The sequence below is a fragment of the Hippopotamus amphibius genome, chromosome 11 (genome assembly GCF_030028045.1).
Source record: "Hippopotamus amphibius kiboko isolate mHipAmp2 chromosome 11, mHipAmp2.hap2, whole genome shotgun sequence".
Taxonomy (NCBI): domain Eukaryota; kingdom Metazoa; phylum Chordata; class Mammalia; order Artiodactyla; family Hippopotamidae; genus Hippopotamus; species Hippopotamus amphibius.
Window position 1 is genome coordinate 114,573,671 of NC_080196.1, and position 26,209 is coordinate 114,599,879.

The 26,209-nt window shown below is 62.3% G+C and overlaps 1 protein-coding gene across 3 annotated transcripts in view; it reads left to right on the plus strand.

Annotated features, from left to right (window-relative positions):
• Positions 1-6,014: 6,014 nt before the first annotated feature.
• The window catches only part of NFATC1 (nuclear factor of activated T cells 1), a 96,838-nt gene continuing 76,643 nt past the window's right edge, over positions 6,015-26,209 (plus strand). For 2 of the 3 annotated variants that reach the window (XM_057699306.1, XM_057699308.1), the window contains exons 1-2: positions 6,015-6,248; positions 18,342-19,422. In XM_057699306.1, the coding sequence (XP_057555289.1) occupies positions 6,122-6,248; positions 18,342-19,422 (1,208 nt within the window). In that variant the 5' untranslated portion in view covers positions 6,015-6,121. Of the gene's footprint in view, positions 6,249-10,316; positions 10,782-18,341; positions 19,423-26,209 lie in introns of those variants that run through there. The other variant, XM_057699307.1, reaches the window with a different exon arrangement.

The following is a 26,209-nucleotide window of genomic DNA, read 5'->3' on the forward strand; positions in this document are numbered from 1 at the left end:
TGGGCACTTCCTGGGCATCCGAGGGAGGGAGACGGAAGGACATGACACGGCCTGGGGTCCCATAAGGAAACACACACCACCTGGTCTTTGAGTTGCTTCCCTGAGCCGCCAAAGGACCACAGACCGGGGGCCTCAAACCGACAAAACCGGGTCCCTCGCAGCCCAGGTGCAGGGTCAGGCACCGGCAGGGCCACGCTCCCTCTGAGGCTCCGAGGCAGTGTCCTCCCGCCTCCTCCGTGGCCTGTGGTGCTGGCGTCCCCAGCTGGTACACACATCACTCCCGTCGCTGCCCCCGTCACCTCCTCTTCACATGAGGACCACAGCCACGTTGGGCCAGGCCACCTAATGACCTCCTCTTTACTGATGTCATCTGCAAGGACGCTATTTCCACACGCGGTCCACTGACGGGTACCCGGGGTCAGGGCTCTAGCACTTGCTTTGGGTGACGCAATCCCACCCAGGACACTTGGACTCTGATTGTGACATTCATTGAGCGGTTAGTGGGGGGGGGGGGGTCATTTAACCCTCAGAACCACCCCACGAGGTGAAGACCTTGAGAAGGGCTCCCACGGGTGCACTGCAGGGCGGGAATGGGGACCGCAGCCGTGCACGGCGACCTCTGCACGGAAGCATGAGCTCCGCTGACCTCCGTGAAAATGGAGAAAGTCATTGCAAAGAAAACAACCACTTAGGGCCTCCGGAAACACTCCTCAGGACGACAGCAAGTGAACCATCTATGCAAGAAAACCTACGGAAGTTCGTTTTAAAAGGAGAGTCTTTGGTATTTGAACGAAGACTTTCCCCAGTGTCCCAGGTCCGCGAGGAGGGGGCTCCCCTCCAGAGGCTGCAGCCACCAGCTCGGGGCTCCCGTCCCCCCATGGCCTGAGTCCCCGGGGAGTGCGGCTGAGGAGAGGGCCACCTGCTCCCGCCCAGCCCAATGGAGGCTCCACCTGGAGAACTCTGGGACCCCCGTCGCCCTGGCCCCGGCTTGTGAGGGTGGTTCTGGCCAGCAGAGGCGGCGGAGAGGACCCCAGCCTGCATCCCCGTGAAGATGCTAAGAACCCAAGATGAGGAGAGCAGCCTGAAAGCAGCCAGAGGAAAGTGATGCCACTTTCAAGGGGCCCCCAGGAGGACTGACCCTAAATGAGACTGGCCTTCTGGCAGAGACACTGCAGGCCAGAAGGCAGTGGGTAACACACCCAAAGTGCTCAAAGGGGAAAAAAACTGTCAACCAAGAACTCAGCAAAGCTATCTTTCAAAAATGAGGGTGAAATGAAGATTTTCCCAGATAAACAAAACTGGGAATTTGCTGCTGGAAGAAGCATCTTTCAAGAAATAAAGGAAGCTCTTCAGGCTGAAAGCACATGACCCCAGATAGACACTGAATCCACATGAAAAAACAGAGTGCTGTTAAAGGTGACTATGTAATTTTATAAAGCAGTACAAATGTATATTTTCCTCCTTTGTTCTAATAACTGATTTAAAAAGCAATTGTATAAAATAATATAGATATAATGTGATGTTGGGCCTATAATTAGTGGAAATGTAATACATGTGTAATATTTTCACCCATAATGGTAACAAGGAGGTGGGTGGAACAGAGCTGGGACCAGAGGGTTTGCAGCATTACTGTTTGTCATTTATGTAATATAATACCATAAAAAGAGGGGAAGGGAATAAACCCACGTAAGAGTAGCGTGTATGTGTGTCGCTGGAATTAACGTAGTATACATCTGAAGCTGATTGTGATGTTAAAATGTCTGTGATAAACCCTAGAACAGCCACTAAGGAAATAACTTAGGGTAAAAATCATTAAAGAAGTTATAAAGGTCCATTAGAAAACATCCACTTAGCATAAAGAAAGCAATAAAAGACAAAGAGAGGAACAAAACAGATGAATTTAACAAGCTGATAAAAAGGCAGAGGTTGTCAAACTGGACCAAAAAATGTGATCCAACTTGAACCTGTCTACAGGAGGCACACTTTACATTCAAAGGCATGAATGGACTAAAGGGGTGGAAAAACATATATTATGCACAGAACAAGTACAAGAAAGCTGAAATGGCTGTACCAAGGTCAGACAAAATAGATTTTAACACAAAAAGCGTTACTGCAAATAAAGGGGGATGGTTCTTCATGAAAACAGGGCCAACCCAACAGGAAGACATAACAATTATAGACATGTGTGCATCTAACAGCAGAGCCTCAAAATACACGAGCAAAAGCTGATGGAAGGAAGGGAGAGACAGACGGTCCTACGGCAATAGTTGGAGATGTTGATACCCCACTTTCAATAAGATGTAAGACAGAAGCCCAACCAGGAAACAGAGGACCAGCGAGGCCTACCGACACCCTCGGGACACGCCACCAACCACAGTGGAACACACATTCCTCTCAGGGCTGCGTGGAACATCCCCAGGGAGAACGTCCTAGGCTATATCCACACAGGCTGCCAAGGCCACCACACGGGAAGGCAGCGAGAGAGGCTATGGAGGCGGGCAAAGCCTTATCAGATGGGTGATAAGGACCCGGGGGGGGGGGCAGGTGGACAGGAGGAGGGCTCTGGAGGTTGGGGAGATGATGCTGAGACAGGGTGGCTGGTGGTGACGTGGGCGGGGGGGGGTGGAACGGGTTGCTGCTCCGGTGGGGAGGGTGAAGGACATCGGGTGCCACGCTGGGAACGTCCGCCTGGGTCCTGACACCCCAGCTGTGTGCTCAGGGGAGCTGTCTGACTGACTGACTGACAGATGACTGTGGTTTTGGACCTGGTGGTGGTGCTTGGAGTGCGGCCTCAGGAGTGAAGAAGCCCCTGCACCATTCCAGGGAAGGGGGGGAATTAAAGAGCGGTTTCACAAGTAAAAGTGTAGAACCTCCAAACCCTAGATCCAGGGGCCTCTAAGGACACCCCAAACGGAAGAGGGGCGTCTGGAGGGGCCGACACAGGGGTACAGCCCCATCTTTCTCAACTTCAGCACAACCGGGAAACTTACTGCCATTGGCTTAAAAAAAGAACCTCAGCTAAGTTTACGTAGAAGTAAAAAACCTCTTCATGATTTTGATTTTTAACTTAATGCCAATCTCCACCCTCTGGCTAAGCGCCCACGTACCCAAGCACACCTGTGTGTGTCTCACCGGCTGCACAGAGGCCGCTGCAGGAAGAACGCACACCTGCCCTTTACAGGAGTCAGATGCTCAAAGTGTTTCCAAATGGGAGGAGGTGGAACTGGCCACTGCCGGCTCGGATGTGGACCTGGAGAGAACAAAGCATTTACATTTAACTTGCAGATGTTTGAGGTGATTTTCTCCAGCAAGAAGTGGCACCTGGGAGTGCCACTGGGGGGGCCGTGGCCCACTGCCGCCCAGGAGCCCCTGCCAGCGCAGTGTGTGTGGAAGCCGCAGTCCTGGAGGCTGGGAAGCCCCAGGCCAGGTGGGCTGAGTGGTCCCCAGCAGGGCTCCTGGGCGGGGGACAGAGCATCCCCTCAGGGCAGCTCCAGTCAGGCCAGTGCTTCCTAGGTCCTCCTGACCTGGTCCCAGACTGCGCACGTCACCGAGGGTGGCATCTCCGGAGCAGATGTGCTTAAACACAGACCCCCAAGCGACGGGGACTGCAGAGTCTGTAGAAAATACTGGGCAGGGTGGATGAATGCCCAAGTGTGCTCCAGGAGAAAGGACCTGGCGTCCAGAGGCACCTGGAGAACGGTGAGCCGCTTTGGGTGTATTTGCCCCAATAATCCGCAGAAACAACAGCAATCTAAAAATAGGCTTGTTTTCTGTCCTAAGCTCCTTTTAACTTCGTTAGTCATCACCAATTCTTAAAATAAAATCCGTGTAACGTCTCTCCTAGTAGCAGCTATAAACACACCTCGAGAGGAGGCCGGAGGACCCGGAGAGGCGGAAGGGGAGCGCGGGGGGCCGCGGCCGCGGGGACGGAGGCCGGGGGCCCCGCGGCGGCCGCAGGACCGGCCCGCGGCGCGGACACGGGGGCGCGCCGGCCGCGGAGCCGCGCCGTCGCCTCCGGAACTCCCTGCGCCCTGGCGCGCGGCCACCGTGGTCCTGGCGACGGCATTAAACAGAGGGAAACAGACGGGGATTCCGTCACCCGGGCGGGGGAGTCAGGGGCGCGCGGAGAGCAGACAGGAAAGAGGCTTTTCTGGAGGCAGCGAGCAGCCCTTACCGGAGGAGGGGAGGAGGAGACGCGGGAGGAGGAGCGGCGGCGGCGGCCAGCCGTCCCGCTCGGCCCCTCGCAGCCGAGGGGCGCCCCGCGCGTGTCCGAGCGCGAGGGGGCCGGGCGGGGTCCCTCTTTATTCTGATACAACTTTCCGGGCCGCCCTTCGCCCCCCGCCGCGCCTCGGGCCCCTCCTCCCGGCCCGGCCCCCCCCACGCCAGCTCCCCAGGCAGAAGCCCGGCACGCCCGTCTGGGGGCACCGCCGTCTGGGGGCCCCCACGCGCGGCGCGCGCCTCTGCTTGGGGGGGGCGGCCGGGCCGTGGCGCCCCCTGGCGGCTTCCAGCTGTGTGCACGCCCCCCCCCCCCCGCCCCGCCCGCGTCCAGCATCCTCGCGGGGCCCCCCTCTTGGGCCTCCAGGGTCCTCGTGGGGTCTCGCGGCCCGGCCGCGGTACCCACGCGGGGCCCCCCTCCCGTTGCCTGGGCACGAGGCGCGTGCCAGGCCCACAGGGAGTGGCACCTGAGAAGTGTCCTGACACCCACCAGACACCCGAAGGGAGAGCTGCGCCGGCAGAAGGCGTCGGTCCTTGCCCCGTCGACGCCGCTGGGATGACCCGGTCGCCAGCGGTGGTGACCCGGGCATCGCCCCCGCCGGGCACCTTCCTGTTGTTGAACCTCGCACCCGAGGGGCAGCGAAGCCCACGGACTGGGGCAGACGTCGCGCCGCCCCCCTTTCCGCGGGTCCCGGGCGTGGACCCGTTTGGGGCGCCCACCCGCGACCTGCAGGCCTCCTGGGCCCCGCCGCAGACCAGCCTTTTGCTTCGGGTGTATTTTGAGCCACCGAGGGTGTCGCGCGACAGATTTACGATTTTTGTGCACCAGACACGGGAGCCGGCCCAGCACCCCCGTCCCTGCCACGCGAGGCCGCGGGGCAGGAGCGCCCGCAAGGGGAGCGGCTTCGCCGCGCGCCGGCTCTGGGCTCGCAGGCCAGCCCCCCGTCGGCTGGAAGCCCCACGTCGCGCCCGTGAACCGCCCCGGGGGCCGGCGGCCGCGAGCCAGCGGCGGGGATCAGGGCTCCCCACGACCCCCTCCCGCCCCCCCGCCCCCCCCCGCCAGCCGTGCAACAGGCACTCTGGGTCGCTCGGATATTTACAGAAGAAAAATGACAGTAACTCCACGTCCCGGGACTGCCGTGCAATCTGTTAGTAATTTAGCGGGATGGGAATTTCCTCCCTCGGCCCTGCCAGTGGAAGCGCTTTTCCAAATTTCCACAGCGGGGGAAGCCTGCGATTTTACATAATGACTTCAGCATGCGGGGCCCCCCGGCACCCCCCCCAGCCCCGTCTCCGGCCCCCTCCCCGCCCCCTCGTCAAAGCACCGCGTGGCGGCTCGCGGGACGCCCGCGTGGACCCAGGCGTGCGGGGGGCGCCCCTGCGCGCCCCCCTTGCGCCCCGCGGGCCGGGCGAGCGGCGGCCCGGCGCGGGGAGGGGCGGGCGGGGGCGTGATGTCACGGCAGGGAGGGGGCGCGGGAGCGGCCCGGCCGGCGGGGAGGCGGGGGAGGTATTTTCCAGCTTTAAAAAGGCAGCAGGCAGAGCGCGGCCCTGCGTCAGAGCGGGACTCAGAGACTCCGGACTCGCCGGCACGGTCCCCTCGCCGGGGAGGGCAGCGGGCGCGCGGACCCGGGCGCGGGCGCACACCTCCGAGCCCGCGCCACCCGCCGCGCTGCCGCGCTCCGGGGGCCGCAGCCCGGCCCCGCCACGCGCGCACACGCCCCGCGCAGCCTTTCTCCGGGGCGCGCGGCGCTGAGCCCGGGCCGGAGCGCGTCCGCCGGGGCGGAGGGGGCCTTCCTCGGGAGACCCGACCCCGGGCGGCGGCGCGAGGCGCCCGCTCCTCCCGCTCCCCCTCCTCCCGCTCCGCCTCCTCCCGCTCCTCCCGCTCCCCGCCGCCGCCGCCGCGTGGATGCCAAGTACCAGTTTTCCAATCCCTTCCAAGTTTCCACTCGGCCCTCCGGCTGCAGTCTGCGGGAGCGGAGCAACTTTGGGGCCCTCGGCGCCCGCCGGCGGCACCATGAAGTCGGCGGAGGAAGGTAAGCTGGCGCGGCCGCAGCCCCCCCCCCCCCCCCCGCGGCCCCCGGCCCCGCGCCCTGAGCCCCGCGCGCGTCCGGTCCGCGCCCGGCGGAGCCCACGGCCCGGGGAGGGGCGAGCAGGCCGGTCCAGGGGCCGCGCGTAGGGCGGGGCGCGGGCGGCCGGGCGCGCGGCGGGCGCGCCGCACAGATTGGGAAGCGGTGTCCCCCTGGTGTTTCCCCGGAGCAGCCCTGATGTCGAGCGCGCCCGCTTGCCAATAGGTGTCTCTTCTTCTCCAGCGCTGAGGGCGCGCACTTGGCCTTCGCCTTGCAGCCTCGCGGCTGATCCGGCCGTAGAAACTCGGTGCAGAGGCAGGCGGCTTGGGGACCGGGCGAGGTTAGGGCCGTCAGAGCCACCCAGGAAGGAGACTTTGGGAAGAAGCTTGGGAAAGAGGGCAGGCCGGCTTCTTCCCCAGCGGGGCAAGGCCACAGGAAGACGGGCCGTACAATGGGGGGGGGGGGGGGGGGGGCCCTGCGCCCCTCCACCAGCTTAGTCGGTGGCGGCGATTCTCTGCAGGCCCTGGGCCCCGCGAAGCGCTCGGTGTGGCGCTGCCACGCGGGGGCTCGACCCGCAGGACTACACGTGATCAAAGGCGTGGTTGGGCACAGCCCCTGACTCGAGACAGTTTGCAGTCTTACAGACTTGAGAGTTCCCACTGTAGATGCTTCAGGACAGTTTGAAAAGGGACTGCCGACTTTCAAGCTACTTGTTCATAGTCACAAAGGTGGCATAGCATCTGCCCTGAAGCCTGGTGATGGCGAGGCCACCCCTGACAGGGCGGCGTGACCCCCTCCCCTGCAGCCTTAGGGCCACAGTCCCCTCACCCCCTGCCCTTAGAAAAAGACACCCCCGTCCCCACCCCCAACACTGCCTCCCACCCCTGACCGAAGCAGCTGGGGACCTCCTACCAGTGTTCCTGAAGGTGTCTGAAAACAGCCTCGGACAGGGGTGACTGGCATCCTAGCTAAGGACCGCGCTGGAGACTGGGAGACACCTTTCCAAATGCCTTATCAAAGCTGAAGTACTTGGTGTACATTATTTTAAGAAAACTGCCCAGCCTGCCAATGCGCATTCAATACTCGTATTTTATAAGGGCAGACATCCTTCTGGGGAGTGCTAGAAACTAAATGCTACTGCCTCCTGCACGAGTCTAATAAACATGATGGCCCCACTTGCATTAAAAATGCAGTTTTCAAAGACCGCCAGTTCGGCAGAACTTCCTTATCTTCAGCAAACGTGAGCTCAAGACCATGCACTCAATATAAGAACGTCAGTATGGGGTCAGTGTCTTGATGTCTTATGTCATTTCTACCTATTTTTATCAAGGGAAGAAGATGTATCTTATGTTTCTTACCATTTCAAGCCAATTTACAAAATGTTTAAATGTAAACAGCAGGTAGTTTACAGAATGAGCTCTTACTGTTAGAAAAGTTGTAAAAATTGTCAAGATTTTGATTTTACATCTTGGGACACATTTCAAAGTCTCCCCCCACATATTTCTTCTCACTGCTTTTGAAAAACGTGGGTCTTTCAGAGTTTAGATTTCTTTACTTGAACACTCGGTGGTCTGCAGTAAAGAACCGTTTTTCTCTTACGAGAGGAAAATACGCGTGTGGCGGAGGTGGTTCCTTGTCATGTTTCCTACTTAAGAAAATATATCTGAAGGTGCCTCTGCTAAGAGACAGCATGCCAGGCGCGATGATGCCCTTTGACCCAACAAATATTGGTGCATTTATTAGGACTACAAAGTGAGGCTAAGCAGAAAGTATGATCTAATACTTCATATAGACAGGCACAGGGTATGAGAGGCAGAGCCCTGCCTGCAGGTCCACGCCTGCCTTGCTGAGGGCTGGCGGAATGGACCTGGCCTTTCCCCGCAGGCCTGACCAGGCTTTAGCTGCCCATCTGAGAATCTCAGGGGTTCCCCAGCACTTCCCTCCAGTTTCGTGAGCACCTGGTGAAAGCTCGTGAGGCACTGCTGTTTGGGAAGGCCGTGTGCTTGTTTTTGCGTGTGGGGAACGCAGAGAAATGCAGGCCTCGTAGGTACAGCCACCCACCGGTTCAGAGGCACACAGAAGGCCTGGCTCTCCAGAGCAGAACAAAGCCTGCCCTGTTCTCCCGCCTCTTAACTTCTCGGCGTTGTTTCCTAATCCAGATTAGAAAAGGCCCTGCTGCTCTGTCACACCCAGGGCTGGCGTCCTGGGCCCCGTGCACACCCGCAGCCTCCGAGAGGAAGCGCCAAGCTAAACACTTCCATCGAGACAGGAGTGTCTGCTGAATTGGCAAATAGCTCCAAACCATTTACAAGACGAAAGGCACTGGGGGTGCTGGCAAGAGGAGCAGTTAAAAAATGGCCACCCTATCCGGTTACCTTGCTTGGGGATCTGAAACTAGGTGGGGACCAGCTCCGCTTGAGGATTACGCAGACCTGAGTCCTGACCCTGAGGCCGCCCGGGTGCACCCAGAAGGCTAAACCCACATTCTCCCAGGTGGAAGAGTTAAGAGAGAAGTTTTAGTCTAAATAGATGCTAGAGGCTTTTGTTTGTGTGTACATTTTTGGTGGGGGTGAGAAGATGGCTTAATTTGAAAAAAAAAAAAAAAAAAAACCCGAAAAGAGAGAAAATGAAATGTTGTGGCTTCTGAACGGAAAACAGAACTTCCATTTGCCTGAAGGTCAGCAAAAAAAGCAAACTAAAACAAAACAGCCCTCCAACATACATCTCAAAGTTGGAACTATTATTAGAAATTAAATCAGGCCAAAGTGAACTATAGTTTATCCCTAGAGAAAACCGGCCCTTTGAAAGGGGTCAAGGGAGGGAAGAGGTCTGGGGCGGTGGGGGTGTCCCATGAGTCCCAGGTTCTCTGCTTCCGGGAAAAGCAATCCCCCGAGGGGCCGGAGGGCCTGCAGGGCAGAGAGGAGGCCGCTGGGTCCGCAGTGGAGGTGCAGACGTGGACACTCGTGCACCCTCGTCCTTTCCCGCTCGACTCCCCGCCGCGTGGGTGACCCGCCGCGCCTCGCTCGGTCGTCTTGACCACCTTCTCTCGCTCTTCCAGAGGCGGGTTTCACAGGGCGCCAAGACGCTGGGGAGCTCGGAATGGGAGCAAGCCCGGGGGCGAGCTTTCCGTGCCGGCGTCGCGCGCACAGGCCGCTCGGCGCCCTGGGTGCCCCCGCGGGCTCTCGCCCTCCCGCGCAGCCTGGGACAGCCCCGGAGCGGCCCGCGGGGGGCCGGCGTGTGCGCGCCCAGGCGTCCGCGCGCGCGTCTCGGGAATCCGAGGGACGAAAGCGAGCCGGGTCACAGACACGGGCAGCGGCCCCCACGCGCGGAGGGGAGCGCGTCCCCCCGTGCCGCCGCCGCGCGGCCCTCCGCGCTCTGGGGGCGGGCGCTCGGCGCTCCCCGCGGCCGCGGAAGAAGCCGCTCCCGGGACGGTGGGGACGCGGCCCCGGGCCCGGGCTGCGGGGTGCGGCGGGACGCGCGCGCCGCGGGCTCATCCCCGTGGCGCGAGGGGCCCGGCGGCCGGGGGGCTCCTCTGGGCACGCTCTGTGGGCCGGGGCGCAGGTGTCGATCGTCGCGACCCTCTGTCGCCGGGGGGGGGGGGGGGCCGGCCGGCCCCGCTCGCGGGGCCCGCCTCCCCCAGCGCGGCTGCGGGCGGGCGGGGGTCCCCGCCGGCTCCCGCCCCGCCCCCCCCCCCCCCCGGCTCAGGCCGCGGGGCGGACGGAGGTGCCCGCCCCCGTGTCCCCCCCGTCCGGCGCACGTGTATCCCCCCCCCCGAGCGCGGGCCTGGGGGGGCCCTCGGGGGTCTCGCTCGCGCGGGGGGCCGACCCCGAAAGCCTCGTGGGGGCCCGCGGGCGCGGGTGGGGGCGCCGCGCGCCGGGCCGCCGGTGAAAGGCGTGCGCTCCGGCTCGCGGGGAGAGTTTATTTAAAACTCGGAAGCCGGCGGCCGGCGAGCCGCTTGTTTATGTAAACCCGGAAACAGCGGGGGGAGGGGCGCGGCGGGGGAGGGCCGGGGGGAGGGGCGCGGCGGGAGTCACGTTACCCGGGGACGCGCGGCCGAGAGCAGGGCGCAGCCGAGCCGGGGCGGCGCGACCACAGGTGCCCGCGGCCGGGGCCCAGACCCCGGACCCCGACCGGACGCCGGCCCCGCCCCGGGACCCCGGCCCGGGACCCCGACTCCGACCCCGACCCCGGCCCGGGACCCCGACTCCGACTCCGACCCCGCACCCCAACCCCCCGCCTTGACGCCCGACACCGGACCCCGCCCGCGTCCCTGACCCCCGACGAGACCCCAGACCCCGCATCCGATCCCAGCCCTGGCCCTGGACCCCTGACCTAGGACGCGGACCCCGACCCCCGACGCCCGACCCCTCCCCTGGACCCCGGACCTCCGACTCCGACCCCGACCCAACATGACGGGGCTGGAGGAGGACCAGGAGTTCGACTTTGATTTCCTCTTCGAGTTTAACCAGAGCGACGAGGGCGCCGCGGCGGCCACCGCAGGTGGGTCCGCGCGGGGCCGGGGCGCGCGGGGGGTGGGGGCGCGGGGCCGGCCTGGAGGCGCGCCCCCCGGGCTCCCGGCCCCCGCCCCCCGCGGCGCCCACAGCCCCCACCCCCCGCCCAGCGCCCGACGGAAAGCGGGGCAGGTGGAGGGCCGGGCGGGGGTCGCGGCGGAGGCCCCTCGAGGGCCGGTAGGGACCCCCCCCCCGCCCCGGGCCGAGCACGCTAGGCTCGCGCGGCTGGTCCCGAGCGCGCTCCCGCTGGAGGGGCCTCCCCTTGCGGGCGCCGCGCCCCTCCCGCCAGGGGCGGAGTGTGCCAGGCGCTGGATTCGGACGTGCCCGCGGGGTGGGGGCTCGTGGGGCCCCCGAGGTGCCTGCAGAGCTCCCTGTGCCTGGAGCACTGGAGCCTCCTTCCCCCCCAAGAAAAGTTCCAGTGAAGCTAGCCTCCAAGTCCCGGGGACCAGCAAGTTCCCCAGGCCTTTTCTTTCTTTCGTTTTCTCTTCTCTGTCAAAAACGAAGGTTCTACTTAAATAGCAGAGACAGGAGCCCTCAGCCCCCCGGGCGCACGCCCTGGAGTGAGAATGAGCCGCCCAGTCACCGCACCCGCGCGCGCGGGAAGACTCAGACTGTGCCCGGGCGCGCCCTGCGTGGAGGGAACCCGGAGCCCCCTCCCTGCAGCCTGGCTCTCCCCCCCCCCCCCCGCCTGTCCCTCTGTCCCCTGTGGGCCTCCTTTCTGTGGTCTGTTTTCAAGATCCTCTCTCTGTCGCTGCCCACGTGGCGGTGAAGCGGTGGGGCTGAGCCCAGCACCCTTGGCACCAGCGGGCGCCCGTCTCTGCAGTGACTGGATAATATTTTCCGTAGCATTCACCACTCCTCTTTTAAAAGTGCAACGTCCGCTCGTTTTTTTAAAAAATAAATGTTCCAACCAGGCCACGGCTGCCTCCATCTGCCCTGCCTGGATGTCTTCTCTTTTCCTCTCCTGCGGCTGTGGGTCCCTAGGCCTTTGGGTCAGCGGGAGCCAGCGCAGGCGAGGGTGGGAGGGCGACGCAGTTGTCTGAACAGTTCTGGGGCCGGAAGTGGAGCCGTGGGCCCTGGAGGCCGTCTGCACTTGCTGGGGTTTGGCTGTCTGGGCTCACGTCCTGGCCCGGCTTCCTTGGTTGTTTCCACCAGGAGACTTTCTCCCTTGGTATCCAGGCCCTTTACGACCACCCAATGGATATCTTTGACGAGAGGTGTGGTGACGTGTGGACTGCACTCCTGACCTTTTAGTGGTGTGAAAGCCAGTCCAGGACAAGGACTGCCACACACGTCTAGTGTCCTCAGGGGCGCTGCCCTCGGCTGGTGCGGAGGCCCTGTGCTTGGGAAGCTGTCAGGCTTAGGGAAGGCCTCACAGCCTCCCTGTGTCTCTTGGCACGTCTGCTCCCCCGACAGCAAGGCTGAGGGACGTTCTTAAGCTGTGTTTTCAGCATCTTTGCCAAGCCTGTATCCCCCACCCCAACCTCCAGGGACCACAGTCCCATTACAGCCTCCTGTAGGAAGGTCTCCGGGGAGCTGGCACCTGGGGCCCAGTATTCACCAGGCTTTGGGGGAGGGCCGCTGGAGAGAGCTCTGGGCAGAGGTGGAGGGGGCTCCTTCCCCTTGTCGTGGTGTTAGAAAGAAGGGGATGGAAAACATGCCTTTTCATCTGTTTATGTGAGAGACACACGTAGTTTTTTCCTTTTTACTAAGGCTCTTCTAGGGCAGTTTTAGGTTCACAGCAGAACTGAGAGGAAGGCACAGAGATTTCCTGCGGGCCCTCTGCCCTCACAGACGTGGCTTCCCCCACTACCAGCAGCCCCGCCGGACGCTACCTTTCCTCCACATGGTGAACGTACGCGACGTGTCGTTACCCAGAGTCTGTAGTCAGCACGGGGTTCACCCTGGGTGTTGTGCAGTTTATGCGTTCGGACCCATGTGTAGACACGTATCCGCCACTGCGGGGTCTCACAGAGTGTTTGCAAAGCCCTAAACGTCCTCTGCTCTCCCCCCCGTCCCTCCCTCCCTCCCGCAGCCCCTGGCACCGCTGATCTGCTCCCTGTGTCCAGAGTTTTGTCTTTTCCAGGACGTCCTGTAGTTGGACACACAGGGCGCAGCCTTTACAGTTTGGCTTCTCCCACTCAGTAACACGCACTGAAGGTTCCTTCATGTCTTTTTGTGACTTGATGGCTCCAGTGCTAAATAATCTTCCCTTGTCGGGATGGACCGTAGTTTATTTATCCACTCACCTACCAGAGGACGTCTTGGTTGCTTCTGAGTTTGGGTAGTTATGAATACTTTCTTCTTGTTCTTATTAATTCCTGACATTACATTGTAATTATTAATTATTAAGTTAATGATTCCATTGTTATATTAAATTCTTCAGCTCTCAATGGGTGGCAGAAGTGACTTCATGTTATTTCTGGAGTGAACCTGGGTGGAAATAAGCGGATGAGTGACGGATCCGGAGATGGACTGTGACGCGAGCTGAGGCAGAGCTTTAGTGATGGCGCTGAACCAGACACGGGCGCTTTCCCAAAAGGACACGGCCGGCCCTAACCCCAGGGCCCCTGGCCCCCCGTCCCTGTCACGCTTCTCTTCCAGTAGAGAGCGGCGTCTTCTCACCTGTCCCCCTGGTGCTCGCACCACCTCTTGCGCCGGGGCGCGTGGCACCCGGTGTTCGAGGGGCCGTGGGTCCTGGGTTCCCTATTTGCAGAGTGCTCGGCAGGTGCAGACAGTCAGTCACCACGGGTTGGGAGAAGGAAGAGAGAATTTTAAAAACGGTCTGCCCTGGGCTGGGCAGGGCGGTGGGTGCCCCCCGGGGGCCGCCCCGGCTCCTCTGGTGGGGGGGCTTCCCTCTCTGGGGAGCAGGCGGAGGGCCTCCGGCTTCTCTCTGGGTCTCAGGAAACAGCGGCTCTGCTCTCAGCCAGCGGAGGGCGTGGCGCTGCTTCCCGCCCCGGGGCTCCTGTTTTCTAAGTTATTTTGGCCGCCCGGCTGGGGACGGTCGCCGTGGCAACTCAGGAGGAAATGGGCTGGGCCTCGGCCTCCTGGTGGCCTCGCAGGCAGGTCCCTCGCCGCCTTCCCTGTCTGCAGGGTGGCATGACGTGGTTCACGTGCGAAAGGGCACATCTTCTGATGGCGTGTAGGCTTGGGGAGCTCTTACTCTCAAGTCCTTCCTCGGTGACCGTGCGGAGGCCGCAGGGGCCCGGAGCGCAGGCCGCCACCTCGGCCACTGAGGACGAGCGACCCACTTGCAGCCTCCGCTGTGCAGCCCCGCCCTCCGCCGTTTGCCCCGAAGCTCCCGAGGTGTTTCCACCAACTGTAGTTGTTTGTCCCAGAGGACGTTTTGATTCTCTGGTGTTTGTCAGAGGAAGGCCACGGGGTGTTTTTCATGCCTTAAACGCAGGGCCTGAGGAAGTGAGGTTGGGGCGTTGGAGCCCGTGTGCGTCGGGCCGCAGGAGGCCCCTGTGAGGACGGGCAGCTTGTTGCCTCTGCGGACCGTCCCCTGGCCGGTGGCGGGGTGACGGGTGCCCTCAGAGCTGTGTCTGTCTGTCACCGTGGGCCCGGCCGCCCCGCTCAGTAAACAGCTCCTGACAGAAAGGCCCTGGCATGAAGCATCTTTGCTCTGTTTTGTTTTGTTTCGTTTCCACTACCTGTGACATCTTGCCGCGCCCGCGGCCCGGGGGAGGCGGCCTGGCCCGCGTGTGGAGGCCTGGCTGCCAGGCTGCTTCCAGTTCTATTTCTAGCTTCGTGTCCTGCGGTTCAACCCCAGCAAATGCTGAAGGGGAGGTTCCTTAAAATGACACACAGAAGTGGCCGGGACAGGCTCCCTCTCAGGGTCTGCACGGGTGGGGGGCTCGGGCAGCGGCCAGGAGGTCCCCGCGGGAGAGCCTGTCCCTGGCGCGGCCGCCGCGGCGTGCGGCCTGAGGGCTGGGCCAGCGGCGCCGTCTGCGGCCCTGTGGCGGCCCAGGAGGGGCCGAGGGTCCCGGCGTCGCCGGGTGGGGGTCCCAGCGGTCGGGAGCCTGCGGAGGGGCCGTCGGCCGTGGCGGAAGGACACGGGTCTGCGTTTCGGGGGGCTGTGCGGCGCAGAGCCCAGTTGTGTGGCTCTGGAACAGACGCGTTTTCAGAATGAGAGGAGGCTGCTCCGGCCGCTCTGGCGTGCGGAGCCTGCCGGGGATGCGGTTCGCAGGGGGCGCGGGACCCGCCTGGGAGCGGCCGCGCCGTCCGCCGGCGCCCACCGAGGGGCCGGGTGTCCAGACCCGCGGGAGGCCGGGCGGCGGTTCGTCTTCAGAGCGGAGCCGCGGGCGGCCGGGCTGTGAGGCCGTCCTGCGTGCGTCACGCCCGCGCTCTCAGCTCACGGGTCCCCCGCGGGCGGCCGGGCCGCGGAGGCCGCGGCACAGAGCGCGCCGTGGAGCCGGGCTGCACGGTACCGCCCGCCGCGACCGCTCCGCCGAGCCCCTCGGGAGGGCCGACGGGAAGCCTGGAAATGCGTTCCTTCCATCTCACGTAACCCCTGTGAATAGGTGCATCATTCAGATTTGAATACGGTTTAGGTGGGAAATAAAACCACATGGCGCGGAAGCTGGGAGGGAGGCAGGGAGGGGAGAGAGGCCTCCCGGCGGGAAGGCCGGCCCGGGCAGCCTGGGACCTCCCTGGACGCGGTTGTGTCCCAGCCGGGAGGACGTCCTCACCAGACTGGCTGAGCTCAGAATGAAGTTCAGGCACTTAAGGCGCTTGGTTTGTAATTTATTGAATGAAGGAACACTCCTGCTTAGGGGGTCTTTTTTATGTTTTAATAAAGGCTTCTGTTTTTCTTTTCTTCATTGAGTGGTGATTATTGACAGACGTTGGTTACGTAAAGGCCCCTCTTGGAACGTTCCAGGAGTCAGCGGACCCTCTGCTCTGATCGCGCCCTCAGGCAGGGGGCAGGGACAGGCACGCTCTCACATCCCCGCCCAGACTCGGGCTGGGGGCCACGGAACGTGGCTAGTCCTCGGGGCGGCGGTGGGGAGGCCCCCGGGTGGCCACTGCTGAATGCTAGGATTTCTTTTTTTTCAATTCTTGGAATGACCTTCCTGCCAACAAATGGTAGGTCAGCGGTGGGATCAGCTATATCTCTTGAAATAAATGACAGATTTGCCTAGGACGCCTCCGCTGAGCAGGAAGGGGGGGGATCGGCCCACGAAACCCCCTTCAGGGCCCCCGCGGCCTCCGGGTGCTGGGGGAGGCCCGGCAGGCCCGTCGCGGGCTGTGCGGACGCCCCGGGCCTGGGCTCTGCGCGCAGTGCGTAGGTTTCCCGTCCGTGTCCTGCCTGCGCGTCCCTCCTGGGGTCGTGACATCTGCAAAGGGAAGTCCGTTCTTCGCTGCACCCTGGACTGTCTGCGCGCCTCACGCGGAGGCAGGGCTCCAAGCGCAGGGGGGCCCGGGGGCGAGCGTGCGCGACCGGACGCCGTCCCTCTTCCCGGGGCCCCGGCAGCCTGGCCTGCAGCCCGCAGGGCCCTCCTCCTGAGCAGGCTTGGCCGTCTCCCCCGGACAGGCCTTTCCAGGGTTATTCACGTGCTGTGTGATCTTTACAAAGATTGTCATCTGATTTTTAGCATTTGATTACAGTTTTGTGTTGAACGTGTCCGTGAGCCCGTGAGGCTGTTGGTGTGACCGGGGGACCCGGCGGTCGAGGGGAGCTTCGCCCGGCAGCCTGGGGGGGCTGGGGGCTGGCGCCCGGGCCCGGACCCCGGTCGCGCCTCCGGTGCCCCGCCCTCAGGTGCGTGGGCGCGGACGGGGTGGGGGGGTGACAGGGCCTGCGGGGGCATATCCGGGACCTGCCCAGCCCCTCCGCCCCGCGCTGCCTCCCACCCGGAGCTCCTGGTCCCCACGGCAGGTTCGCGTCTCTCCTCGTGGCGGCTCAGGCTCTCCCTGGGGCCGTTTAGAATCCGACACCGGTTCTGAGCATCTGGACACAGATGCTCTCTCCCCGGAAGCCCGCCCGCCCCCGGCGCCGGGGCGGGCAGGGCCTGTGCGCTCTCCCCGGCCGCCCTTTTGGGGAGCCGCAGAGAATGGCGGGGGGTTCAGAGTGCAGAAGCCAGACCCCCTCCGTCGCAGGGGTTGTCGGGGCCTGCTTCCCAGGGAGGGTGGACGCTCCTGAAGTCAGCAGGGATGGAAACAGACTCCCGACCTGGGGAGCTGGACCCGCTTCTGCTAGTAAACCCGGTAGCGTTTGCACCTGTACCTTGAGGCCCTTGGTTCTCTGAAGCGCAGCAGGAGGGCGGCCCTGCTGGGCCCTGGGGGTGGTGTAGGGTTTCCGCCCGCGGCTCCATTATTCAGAGGCCTTGGGAGACGCAGCTCTAGGCACAGGTGACAAGGTACCAACAAGGAATAAAAAGTCTACTCAATATGGAAAGCCAGACCTGTGCCTTTGCTGCTAAAAATGACTAGTTACACGAGTAATGAATGTTTAAGCACGTTTTGCTGAGGTTATAATTAGTATATAATGATTTAAAACATGGCTGTACATCAATATCCTCTGCTTCGTTTTTCCTTTAAAAGAACGATTCTTAGGCCATGAGCCACCATCAGAAGTTACATGAGAGACCCCGGAATCTATGTGTTCATCCAACCCTTGGGGTGTTTGCTTGGTCACCGGTGATTAGTCTATTACAGTCTCTTAAAAAAAAATGTATTTATTTAGTTATTTAAATTTTATTCATTTATTTTTGGCTGCGTCAGGTCTTAGTTGTGGCGCACGGGCTTCTCTCTAGTTGTGACATAGGGGCTTTCTCTAGTTGCGGCGCGTGGGCTCCAGAGCATGCTGGCTCCGTAGTTGCAGCGCACGGGCTCAGCAGTTGCGGGACAGTTGTAGGATCTTAGTTCCCGGACTGGGGATTGAACCCGCATCCCCTGCATTGGAAGGTGGATTCTTTACCACTGGCCCACCAGGGACGTCCCTATTACAGCGTCTTTAAACGTGCAGGTCGCAGTGTCTAAAATCCACCCACTCACCCACCTGTGCATTCACTGGGCAAGTTAAGCACCATTTTGGACCAGGCAGAGGCTGGGCCCTGGGGACAGGAGTGAACCCGGGTAGACTTGGGCGGCCCTGACGCTGCCCTCAAAGACGTGGTTTCTCCTGGTGGAAGATGTGAGGGATGAGATGATAAACGTTACGGAGACAAAGTAAAGTGGGGGAGGGTGACGTGCCTGTTGGGCTGGGGGGTTGGGATTGTGATAGGGTGATTGGAAGAGACACTTTTTGAGTAAAAGCAGAAAAAAGGAGGGGGCCAGCGGGGAAGGACATTTGGACAGAGGGGAGCCCCGGTGGGCGCGTGTCCAGGCGCAAGGGCTGGGGCTGGAGTGGGGGCTGGGGAGGGGCACGGGGACCCTGTTGGCCAGGCCGGGGCTTGGGCTGCTTCTCCTCGCAGCAGCAGGAGCTGAGCCCCAGCCCGGAGGCCAGGGCCTGCGGGGTCGAGGGCGAGGCGGGCCCCAGGTTGTGGGGTCGCCGAGCTCCTGGTTTGTGTCCTGACCGGCGCCTCACCCGCCTCCTTGTTCCTTCCAGAGCACTACGGCTTCGCCCCCCCTGGCCTCGGCTCCGGTCTGCCCCTCTCCGCGGCGCACCCCTCGCTGCCGGCCCCGTGCCACGACCTGCAGAGCTCGGCCCCGGGCGTCGCCCCCGCGGGCTATGGTGCGGCTGTGGACAGCGGGCCCCCGAGCTACTTCCTTTCCGCCGGCGGCGTTAGGCCCAACGGGGCCCCGGCCCTGGAGAGCCCGCGCATCGAGATCACCTCCTACCTGGGGCTGCACCACGGCAACAGCCAGTTCTTCCACGACGTGGACGTGGAAGACGTCCTTCCCAGCTCCAAGCGGTCCCCGTCCACGGCCACCCTGAACCTGCCCAACCTGGAGGCCTACCGCGACCCCTCGTGCCTGAGCCCGGCCAGCAGCCTGTCCTCCCGCAGCTGCAACTCCGAGGCCTCGTCCTACGAGTCCAGCTTCTCGTACCCGTACGCGTCCCCGCAGACGTCGCCGTGGCAGTCCCCCTGCGTGTCCCCCAAGACCACAGACCCCGAGGAGGGCTTCCCCCGCGGCCTGGGGGCCTGCGGCCTGCTGGGGTCCCCGAGGCACTCGCCCTCCACCTCGCCGCGCGCCAGCGTCACCGAAGAGAGCTGGCTGGGGGCCCGCACGTCCCGGCCCTCGTCCCCCTGCAACAAGCGGAAGTACGGCCTCCACGGCCGGCAGCTGTCCTGCTCCCCCCGCCCCTCGCCCACGCCGTCCCCGCAGGGCTCGCCGCGGGTCAGCGTCACCGACGACACCTGGCTGGGCAACACCACGCAGTACACGAGCTCGGCCATCGTGGCCGCCATCAACGCGCTGAGCACCGACGGCAGCCTGGACCTGGGCGACGGCGTCCCCGTCAAGGCGCGCAAGACCGCCCTGGACCACGCGCCCTCCTCCGTGGCGCTCAAGGTGGAGCCGGCGGGCGAGGACCTGGGGACCACGCCGCCCACGTCCGACTTCCCGCTCGAGGAGTTCCCGCCCTTCCAGCACATCCGCAAGGGCGCCTTCTGCGACCAGTACCTGTCGGTGCCGCAGCACCCGTACCCGTGGGCCCGGCCGCGCTCCCCAACGTCCTATGCCAGGTGAGCGGGGCGGGCGGGCACGGGCCGCAGCAGCGGGTCCTCGCGGCCCGGAGGCCGGCGCGAGGCACCTGTGCCGGCGGGGCCGGCTCCTTCCAGGGCGCGGGGAGGGGCGCCGGGCCTGCGGCCGTCTCCCGGCCCGGGTCTGTGTCTCCCTCTGCCGGGACCCAGTCCTGTCGGCTGAGGGCCCACCCGGGGGACCTCACCTCCGCGCGTTCGCCCCTTCCTGAAGGCGCGTCTCCAGGCGAGGTCACGTCTAGGTGCGGGGGTCCGACCTTCGGGCGCAGAAGGGTTTGCAGACACACAGGTGCGGCGTTCGTTCTGCTCCTCAGGGAGCCGGGCGGCGCTCCTGTCCGTGTGTCTGCCTCCCCTGCTCACGCCTAACTGCCGTCCCTGCCCTGTCGGCGCAGCGGGGCCTCGGCGCCGCAGCCCCCCGCCCGCCCCCGCCGCAGCCCCGCGGCTTTGGAAGCGGCGCGGCCCGCGGGGGACGGGCTGCCTGGCGGGAGCGCCGGCGCCTCCGAGTGCGTCCCGGCCTGTTGTTGTAAGGGCGTCGCCGCGGCTGGTGCTCCGCTGGGTCCGCTTACGCAGCCCGCGGTTTTATTTGCAGGTGGGCGCTGACGACCCCAGCGGAGGGCTTTCCGCGCCAGGGTTTGTGTCAGGCGTCGGCCGCGCACACGGCCTTCCCAGGAGGGCACGGCCTTGGCCGCGGGGCTGCGGGTGCCTCCCCGGGAACAGGCGTGTGTGACGGGCGTGCAGGCTTCTGCCTGCAGATTCGGGTGTTCCAGGCCCCGTGGTGTCTTTTTTGTTCTGGAGACGATCCTGCGTGGCAGGGCCTAGTGGCCTCCAGCCGTTGTGCCCGTGGGACGAGGAGAGCAGGTCAGTGGGGTTGCGTTTGTTACAGAGTCTCCCTGTTCTGCCCAGACCCTCTTTTTTCCCACAGCTGAAGCACACAGGAGGTAGGTGGTGCTGCAAGTGGATGCTTTAGTTCTAGGTGCTGAATGAACACAGCTGAACCTTTTGGGAAGTTTGTGGCAAAGAAGCAGTGTGAGAGGTGACAGTTTCTAAAGCGTCAGATGGTGAATACTTTCTTTCCGCGGGTGCAATTAGGGGTCGAGAGGTAGAGAGTAAGGGTTACTTCCGATCAGTGATCAGAACCTTGATTTAACTCATAAACGTGGGAATTTAAAAAATCCATTTGGAGGCATTTAAAAATGTAAGAACTGTTTATGCAAGCTGTCCTCTCTTTATAGTTATTATTTAAATAAAAAAAAGGATATTTTGAAGCTAACCTTCTCGAGCACACAGGCCCACACACCGTTTAGGACCTTCTCAGTTTCATGGCCCGAGTTGAGATGTCAGCGAACTCGCATCCTAACCATAGGCGCGAAGGTAACCACCGTGTCTCCAGGAGCTGCTGTGACCAGAGCCCACGGACCTGGCCGCTTAAATGGCGGACGTTTGTCCCTCACGGTTCTGGGGCTTGGCGTCCGCTATCCAGGTGCTGGCGTCGGGCTCCTTCTGAAGTCGTTGGACCAGGACCACCCGGGGGCCCCCGTAAAGACCCCACGTCCAAGCGCCGTGGCCTTCTGAGGTCCCGGGGTTAGGACTCCAACTTGGGACTTGCAGAGGGAACAGCTTATCCTGTGACACCAGGGGCGGGTGGGGTGGCTCGATCAGGACCTCGGCGGCGGGGGGGCCTGCGGGAACACGGGTGTTTCTGGCGTGTCATCCCGCATCAGGAAGCAGAGCTGCTGCTTCCTCTCTGCTCCAGGGTCTTGATGACGGGTCCCTGGCCGGGTGACCCGCTCCGTTTATCTCTTGGTCCCAGAGCTGCAGCAAGGTGTCATGCCCCCAGCATTCCCGTGAGTTCACACCAGCAAACCTCGTGAAGGCCCCACACTTCCCCTGAGGGTTTGAAGTCAGCTTTTCCCACTGTTTTGGTTCCATGTCAAAATATGTTTCCTGGTCTCTGGAGGTGTGTTTCCGTGTGATACCGTCAGCTGGGGTGCGGCGGGGGCGGGGTCACCCCGCGGGGACGGTGAGCAGACTTCCTGCCGTGGATGCCCGAGGCTCGTGCCCGGGCGGCGGGGCCCGCGCGGAGGCGTCAGCCAGGTCTCGGGCTGCACGGGGGTGTCCAGCGCGGGCAGGCTCCCGTCTGCGGTGGAGGATTTCTCGGGACAAGTCCAGCTCCCTCCTGTGGCGCAGCGCCTCTGGGCACCTCTGCTCTGTCCTGCCGGGGAAGGGGCCTTTCGGAGGAGAAGCCTGCAGCGTCCGTCCTTCCCGAGGGGTCTGGGGGGCGTGGGCTCGCTGCCCTCGTGGGGTCTTTGTACAGGGCGCGTGGCTCGCCCCACGGGCAGAGCCCTCTGATAGGCCCACGGGGGCAGAGAATGGCGCTAAATTCTTGCCACAGAAGGAGTTATTTTGTGAAACCAACAACAGTGTTGGGTAGAAGTTCGTAGTTTTTAAATAAGAGTTTAGACTTATTTTAGGGCCTCGGAAAATGATGCTTCTGCTCGTAAAGCTTGGGAAGTGCAGAGAAACCACAGGCGACTCATTTTAAGTGCTCTGTTCTCGTGCCCAACAGGCCGTGAGCCTCTTCAGAAGGGAGGGTCTTCCCGCCCAGCTTCTCTCTTCGGATGAGAAAGCAGTTCCGCCAACGACGGTGACGGCCTTGGGGGTGACGTTGGAGGTGACCGGCTGGTTCCCGCTCCCGGGAGATTTTGTCTCGGTGGTGCTTTCAGAGGACATCGTGTTGTCCCAGAGGAGCTAAAGTTTAAATGTCTGCTGGTTCAAGTGAACATACGTGAGCGTCTGCCCCGGGAGAGGGCGTCATCCTTGTCCAGGGTCCTCGCTGTGTTTAGTGAACTTCTTTTCCCTTTAGAGCAGGCTTGTGGAAAGTCTCGACTTTTGAGGTCTTATTGTCTCGATCTGTGCCCGGCATAATCTCTGGATTTGCCTTTAAAGGGGCAGAGTTACTTGAGGGATGTATGACACTTAAAAGGAAACTGGTTTTGGAAAGGTGGAGCATTTTAAGATGAGTCTTTTGTAACAGCAGCAGCACACGTGTCACATTAAATTCCTACAAACTTTGCTTTTGCGACTTGAGTAAAGAGTGGACTTTCTAAGGGGCGCGGGCACGTAATGAACAGGTTTACTCAGAGCTGCTGGGTTCAGTGACCCACAGGCTGCACATCCAAATCAGTGTATTCAGACGTGATCTCTTAGGAGTTTGGGTGTGATTGAGGATTTTAATAATATCTGCAAGCGTTGTGCTGTGCATGTTGTTCGCTTCCAAAAGTCTGATGAAACTGCTGCGGACTCTGATTGCGTTTTATGTCACCTGAATATTTCAGCGCTTATCCTCATTTGGAATAAGGTTAGATGAAGCTGTAGCTGGTAACGAACCTGACCTCGTGTCCTTCCGCCGGGACACCCGGCCCTGGCCCGTGCGCACTCGGGCAGTCTCCATCGGGCCAGCCCACGCGGGGTGTTGGACCCATCGCTTCTGGGTTATTTTCCCTTTTCTGACCTGGCAAAGGAGCTCGTCATCCGAAGATCACGAAAGCAAGCTTGTTGGGGACGTCCCTGGCGGTCCAATGGTTAAGACCCCACCTTCCAATCCAGGGGGCACAGGTGCCGTCCCTGATCAGAGAGCTAAGATCCCACATGTGGTGCAGCCAAAAAATTTAAAAAATTTTTTTAAAAGATTACCAAGGGGAAAAAAAAAAAGGAAACTCGCTGACAGTGAGCTTTAAAAAGAGGACATTTTGGGGGCGGTCTCTGCACGGCCCCCCTGAGCGCTTACAGGACCCGGGCCCAGAGCTGGGGCACACGTTCAGCCCCCCCTAACAACAGGCAGCGCTGGACTCACACCGCGAGCAGCTCACCCCGGAGCGGCCCCCATCTGGCCTCTGCTCCCTGGAGCCCTGACGCGTTTTCCTTCAAATCAGGGGGGCCGTGGGGGGCGGGCGTCAGGGTGTCCTGCTCGGGGAGGTCCCCACGAGGCCGGAGGCCGGCCTTGGCCGCAGCCCTGCGGAGGCAGGGCCCGGGCTGTGTGTTTCTGCGCTTGTGCTTTCTTGCCGCAGGAGGACGTGGTCTCACTCCCCGTGGGACAGGCTCTTTCTGGTTTCCCAGAGTTCACAGCTGACGCCAGGAAAGGTGCTCTGAGCACTGACTTCCAACTGGAAAGGTCCGCCTCACGGTTTTAGCTGAGATCTGTGGATTCGTGGCAGAGGGAGAGGCTTCTGCGCCCCGTCATGGCCCGGTCCGCACGGTGTGCGTGGAGGATGTGGGCCCTGATTTCTCTTTTGATGTTGTTCTGTGACGTCTGTTATTAGCCATGAAAAGGAGGAAGAGAATCTCGAGAACGTCTGCGTTCCTGGAGAGGATGAAATAATCCGACTCTTTGGGGCTTCACACACAGGTTTCTAAGTCGCGCCACTGAGGTCTGCCACGTCTTTGGCTGATTCTGTAGATAATCCAAATGCCCGAAGAGTTTCGGCTGCGAGACTGGTCAGCTCCCGGCCAGGTCCTGCTCACGCCGGGCCGTCCATCTGTGTGCGTGGGGGCCAGGGCTGTGCTCAGGGGTCTCCCATCTTGGGGCCCCGTCCCGGGTCTCCAGTCTTGAGATTTCCCAGCCTGTTAGGAGCCCCGACGGGGAGGAGGTATCCAGGGAGGACACGCACCAGTGACCACAGACAAAACAGAATTGCTTTCCACACAGACGCTTTCCTCTGAGGAGAGGGTGAGGTGCTCGTTGGGGACCCTGTGCACCTGCAGCGCACCCGGGCTGGGTCGCCGGTCCTGCTAGACGGGTCGTCGTGAGGCAGCAATTGTCCACACTTAAAACTAGGCCTTCTGTGAACATTAATGAGCAGAACCATGCTTGTATGTCAGGTTGGGCTTCGCTTTTTAAGTAAATACTTCTAAAACAGCTCCTGGAACCTGGGGCCTGACCCACAGCAAGGAGCTGTTTTTCGGTAGAGAAAGCCAGCCGCACGTTGTTTCCCCCCCGAGGTTTCCCGTCCAGGCCGGTCTGTGCTCTGAGTGCCCACGAGGCACCGGCCCCACCAGCCCCCGGAACTGCAGCTCGGAAGCGCTGTGTTCCTTCTGTGCCGCGTCCCGTGCTCTCCGCGATGGGGCATTTGTCACTCCGGCTGCGCTGTTTCAAAGGCTTGCTGAGGTGGGCGGCTCTGTCCTCTCCCTGCTCAGGCTGCACGTGGGTTTACGTGGGCTGTTTCCAGGATCTGACCATTCCTCCCAGGCGCTGGTCACGCCTTGGAAGCGCCAGGGCCCCTGGAGAAGCCTGATGGTCTCCCGCGATGAGGCCTGCTTCCCCGGGCCCAGGGCTCTGCAGGGCTGTGGGCCGAGGCCTGGACGTCTCAGCATCCCTCGCTGGGCTCCTGGGCTCGGGGCCGGCAAGCTCATGGGAGGTGTGGCTGAGTCTCATTTTACAGATGGGGAAACTGAGGCACTGGGAAATACCTAGGCACAAAATAAAAGAGCCAGAAGCCAGTAAGGCTCCAGTTCTCCAGTCGGGGGCTTGGGGGGGGGTGCGGGACGCGTGTGGTCCCTGCAGGGCTCGGGGCTGGGAGGGTCCAGCGTGGCTGGGAGCTCCCCGCCGTGGGGCACATCTTGGGGCTGGACACGCACCTGTAGGTGGCACTGGGATCCCACTGTTTTATTTCAAGTCAGACGTCACGAGGAGGGGGTGAGGCAGAGTCGGGGGTGCCGAGGTCCCTCGCTTTCGGGGTCCAGAGGCCACGGTGACGGGGGCAGCACCCTGTGGGCTGTGCCTGTCGGACGCAGGGCCTCCCCTGGCCTGAGCGTGGGCTGAGCTCTGTTTTGGTGAGCCCCAGGGCTCCGAGCTTCTGTGGTCCTCAGGGAGCACACCTGACGCAGACACGCTCCGCTGGATGGTCTGAGAACGACGCAGTTGTCACATCCTGAACCGCCGAGGTCGGCTGTAAACTCAGACTTTGGAAACGGGATGGTTGCTCTTCCTTGACTGTCGAGGTTTTCCTGCGGGCCGCCTGTTCAAACAGATCGCGGTTGAGCTCTGGGGGTCGCCCCCGGCTGTCCTGGCGTCTCTGTGGGTAGACATCAACCCCGAGGCTCAGCTTCACAGTGTGTTCACGCCCCCCGTCCCGCACGGGCTCGGCAGTCCTGCATTTCTTGGTTTTTATGAGCAGCCTGGCCGGGGTCGTCTGAGCTTTCCCAGGCTCTGTGATGACCAGTCAGCAGCCAGCACTGGCAGCATCTAAGGAGGTGTTTGTGGCCTAGAGTCACAGCCACAGACGCGCTGCATCTGTCCCTCAGCAAACGTGAGGGTCAGTGGCACGGCTGACGGGCCACCAGAGCTCAGTTTCCCACGGGGGTCCTTATCAAGGAAACGTTCCTCCACCCACCCAACCATGCACCCACCCACTCACTCACACATCCACCCACCCATCTACCTGTCTACCCACCCACCGGTCCATCCATCCATCTATCCACCCACCCACCCGTCCGCCTGTCCATCCATCCACCCACCCACCTGTCCATCCTTCCACCCACCCACCCACTCACACATCCACCCACCCGTCTACCCACCCACCCATCCATCTGTCCACCCGCTCACCCGTCCACCTGTCCATCCATCCACCCACCCATCTGTCTCTCCACTCACCCACCCACCCACTCATCCATCCATCTGTCCACCCCCCCCCGCCCCCCGCATCCAAGGCATGGGCCTTCCCTGCGCCCTGTGTTCCACTCTGAGAGTGGACGTGAGGCAACGGCCGTGTCCCCT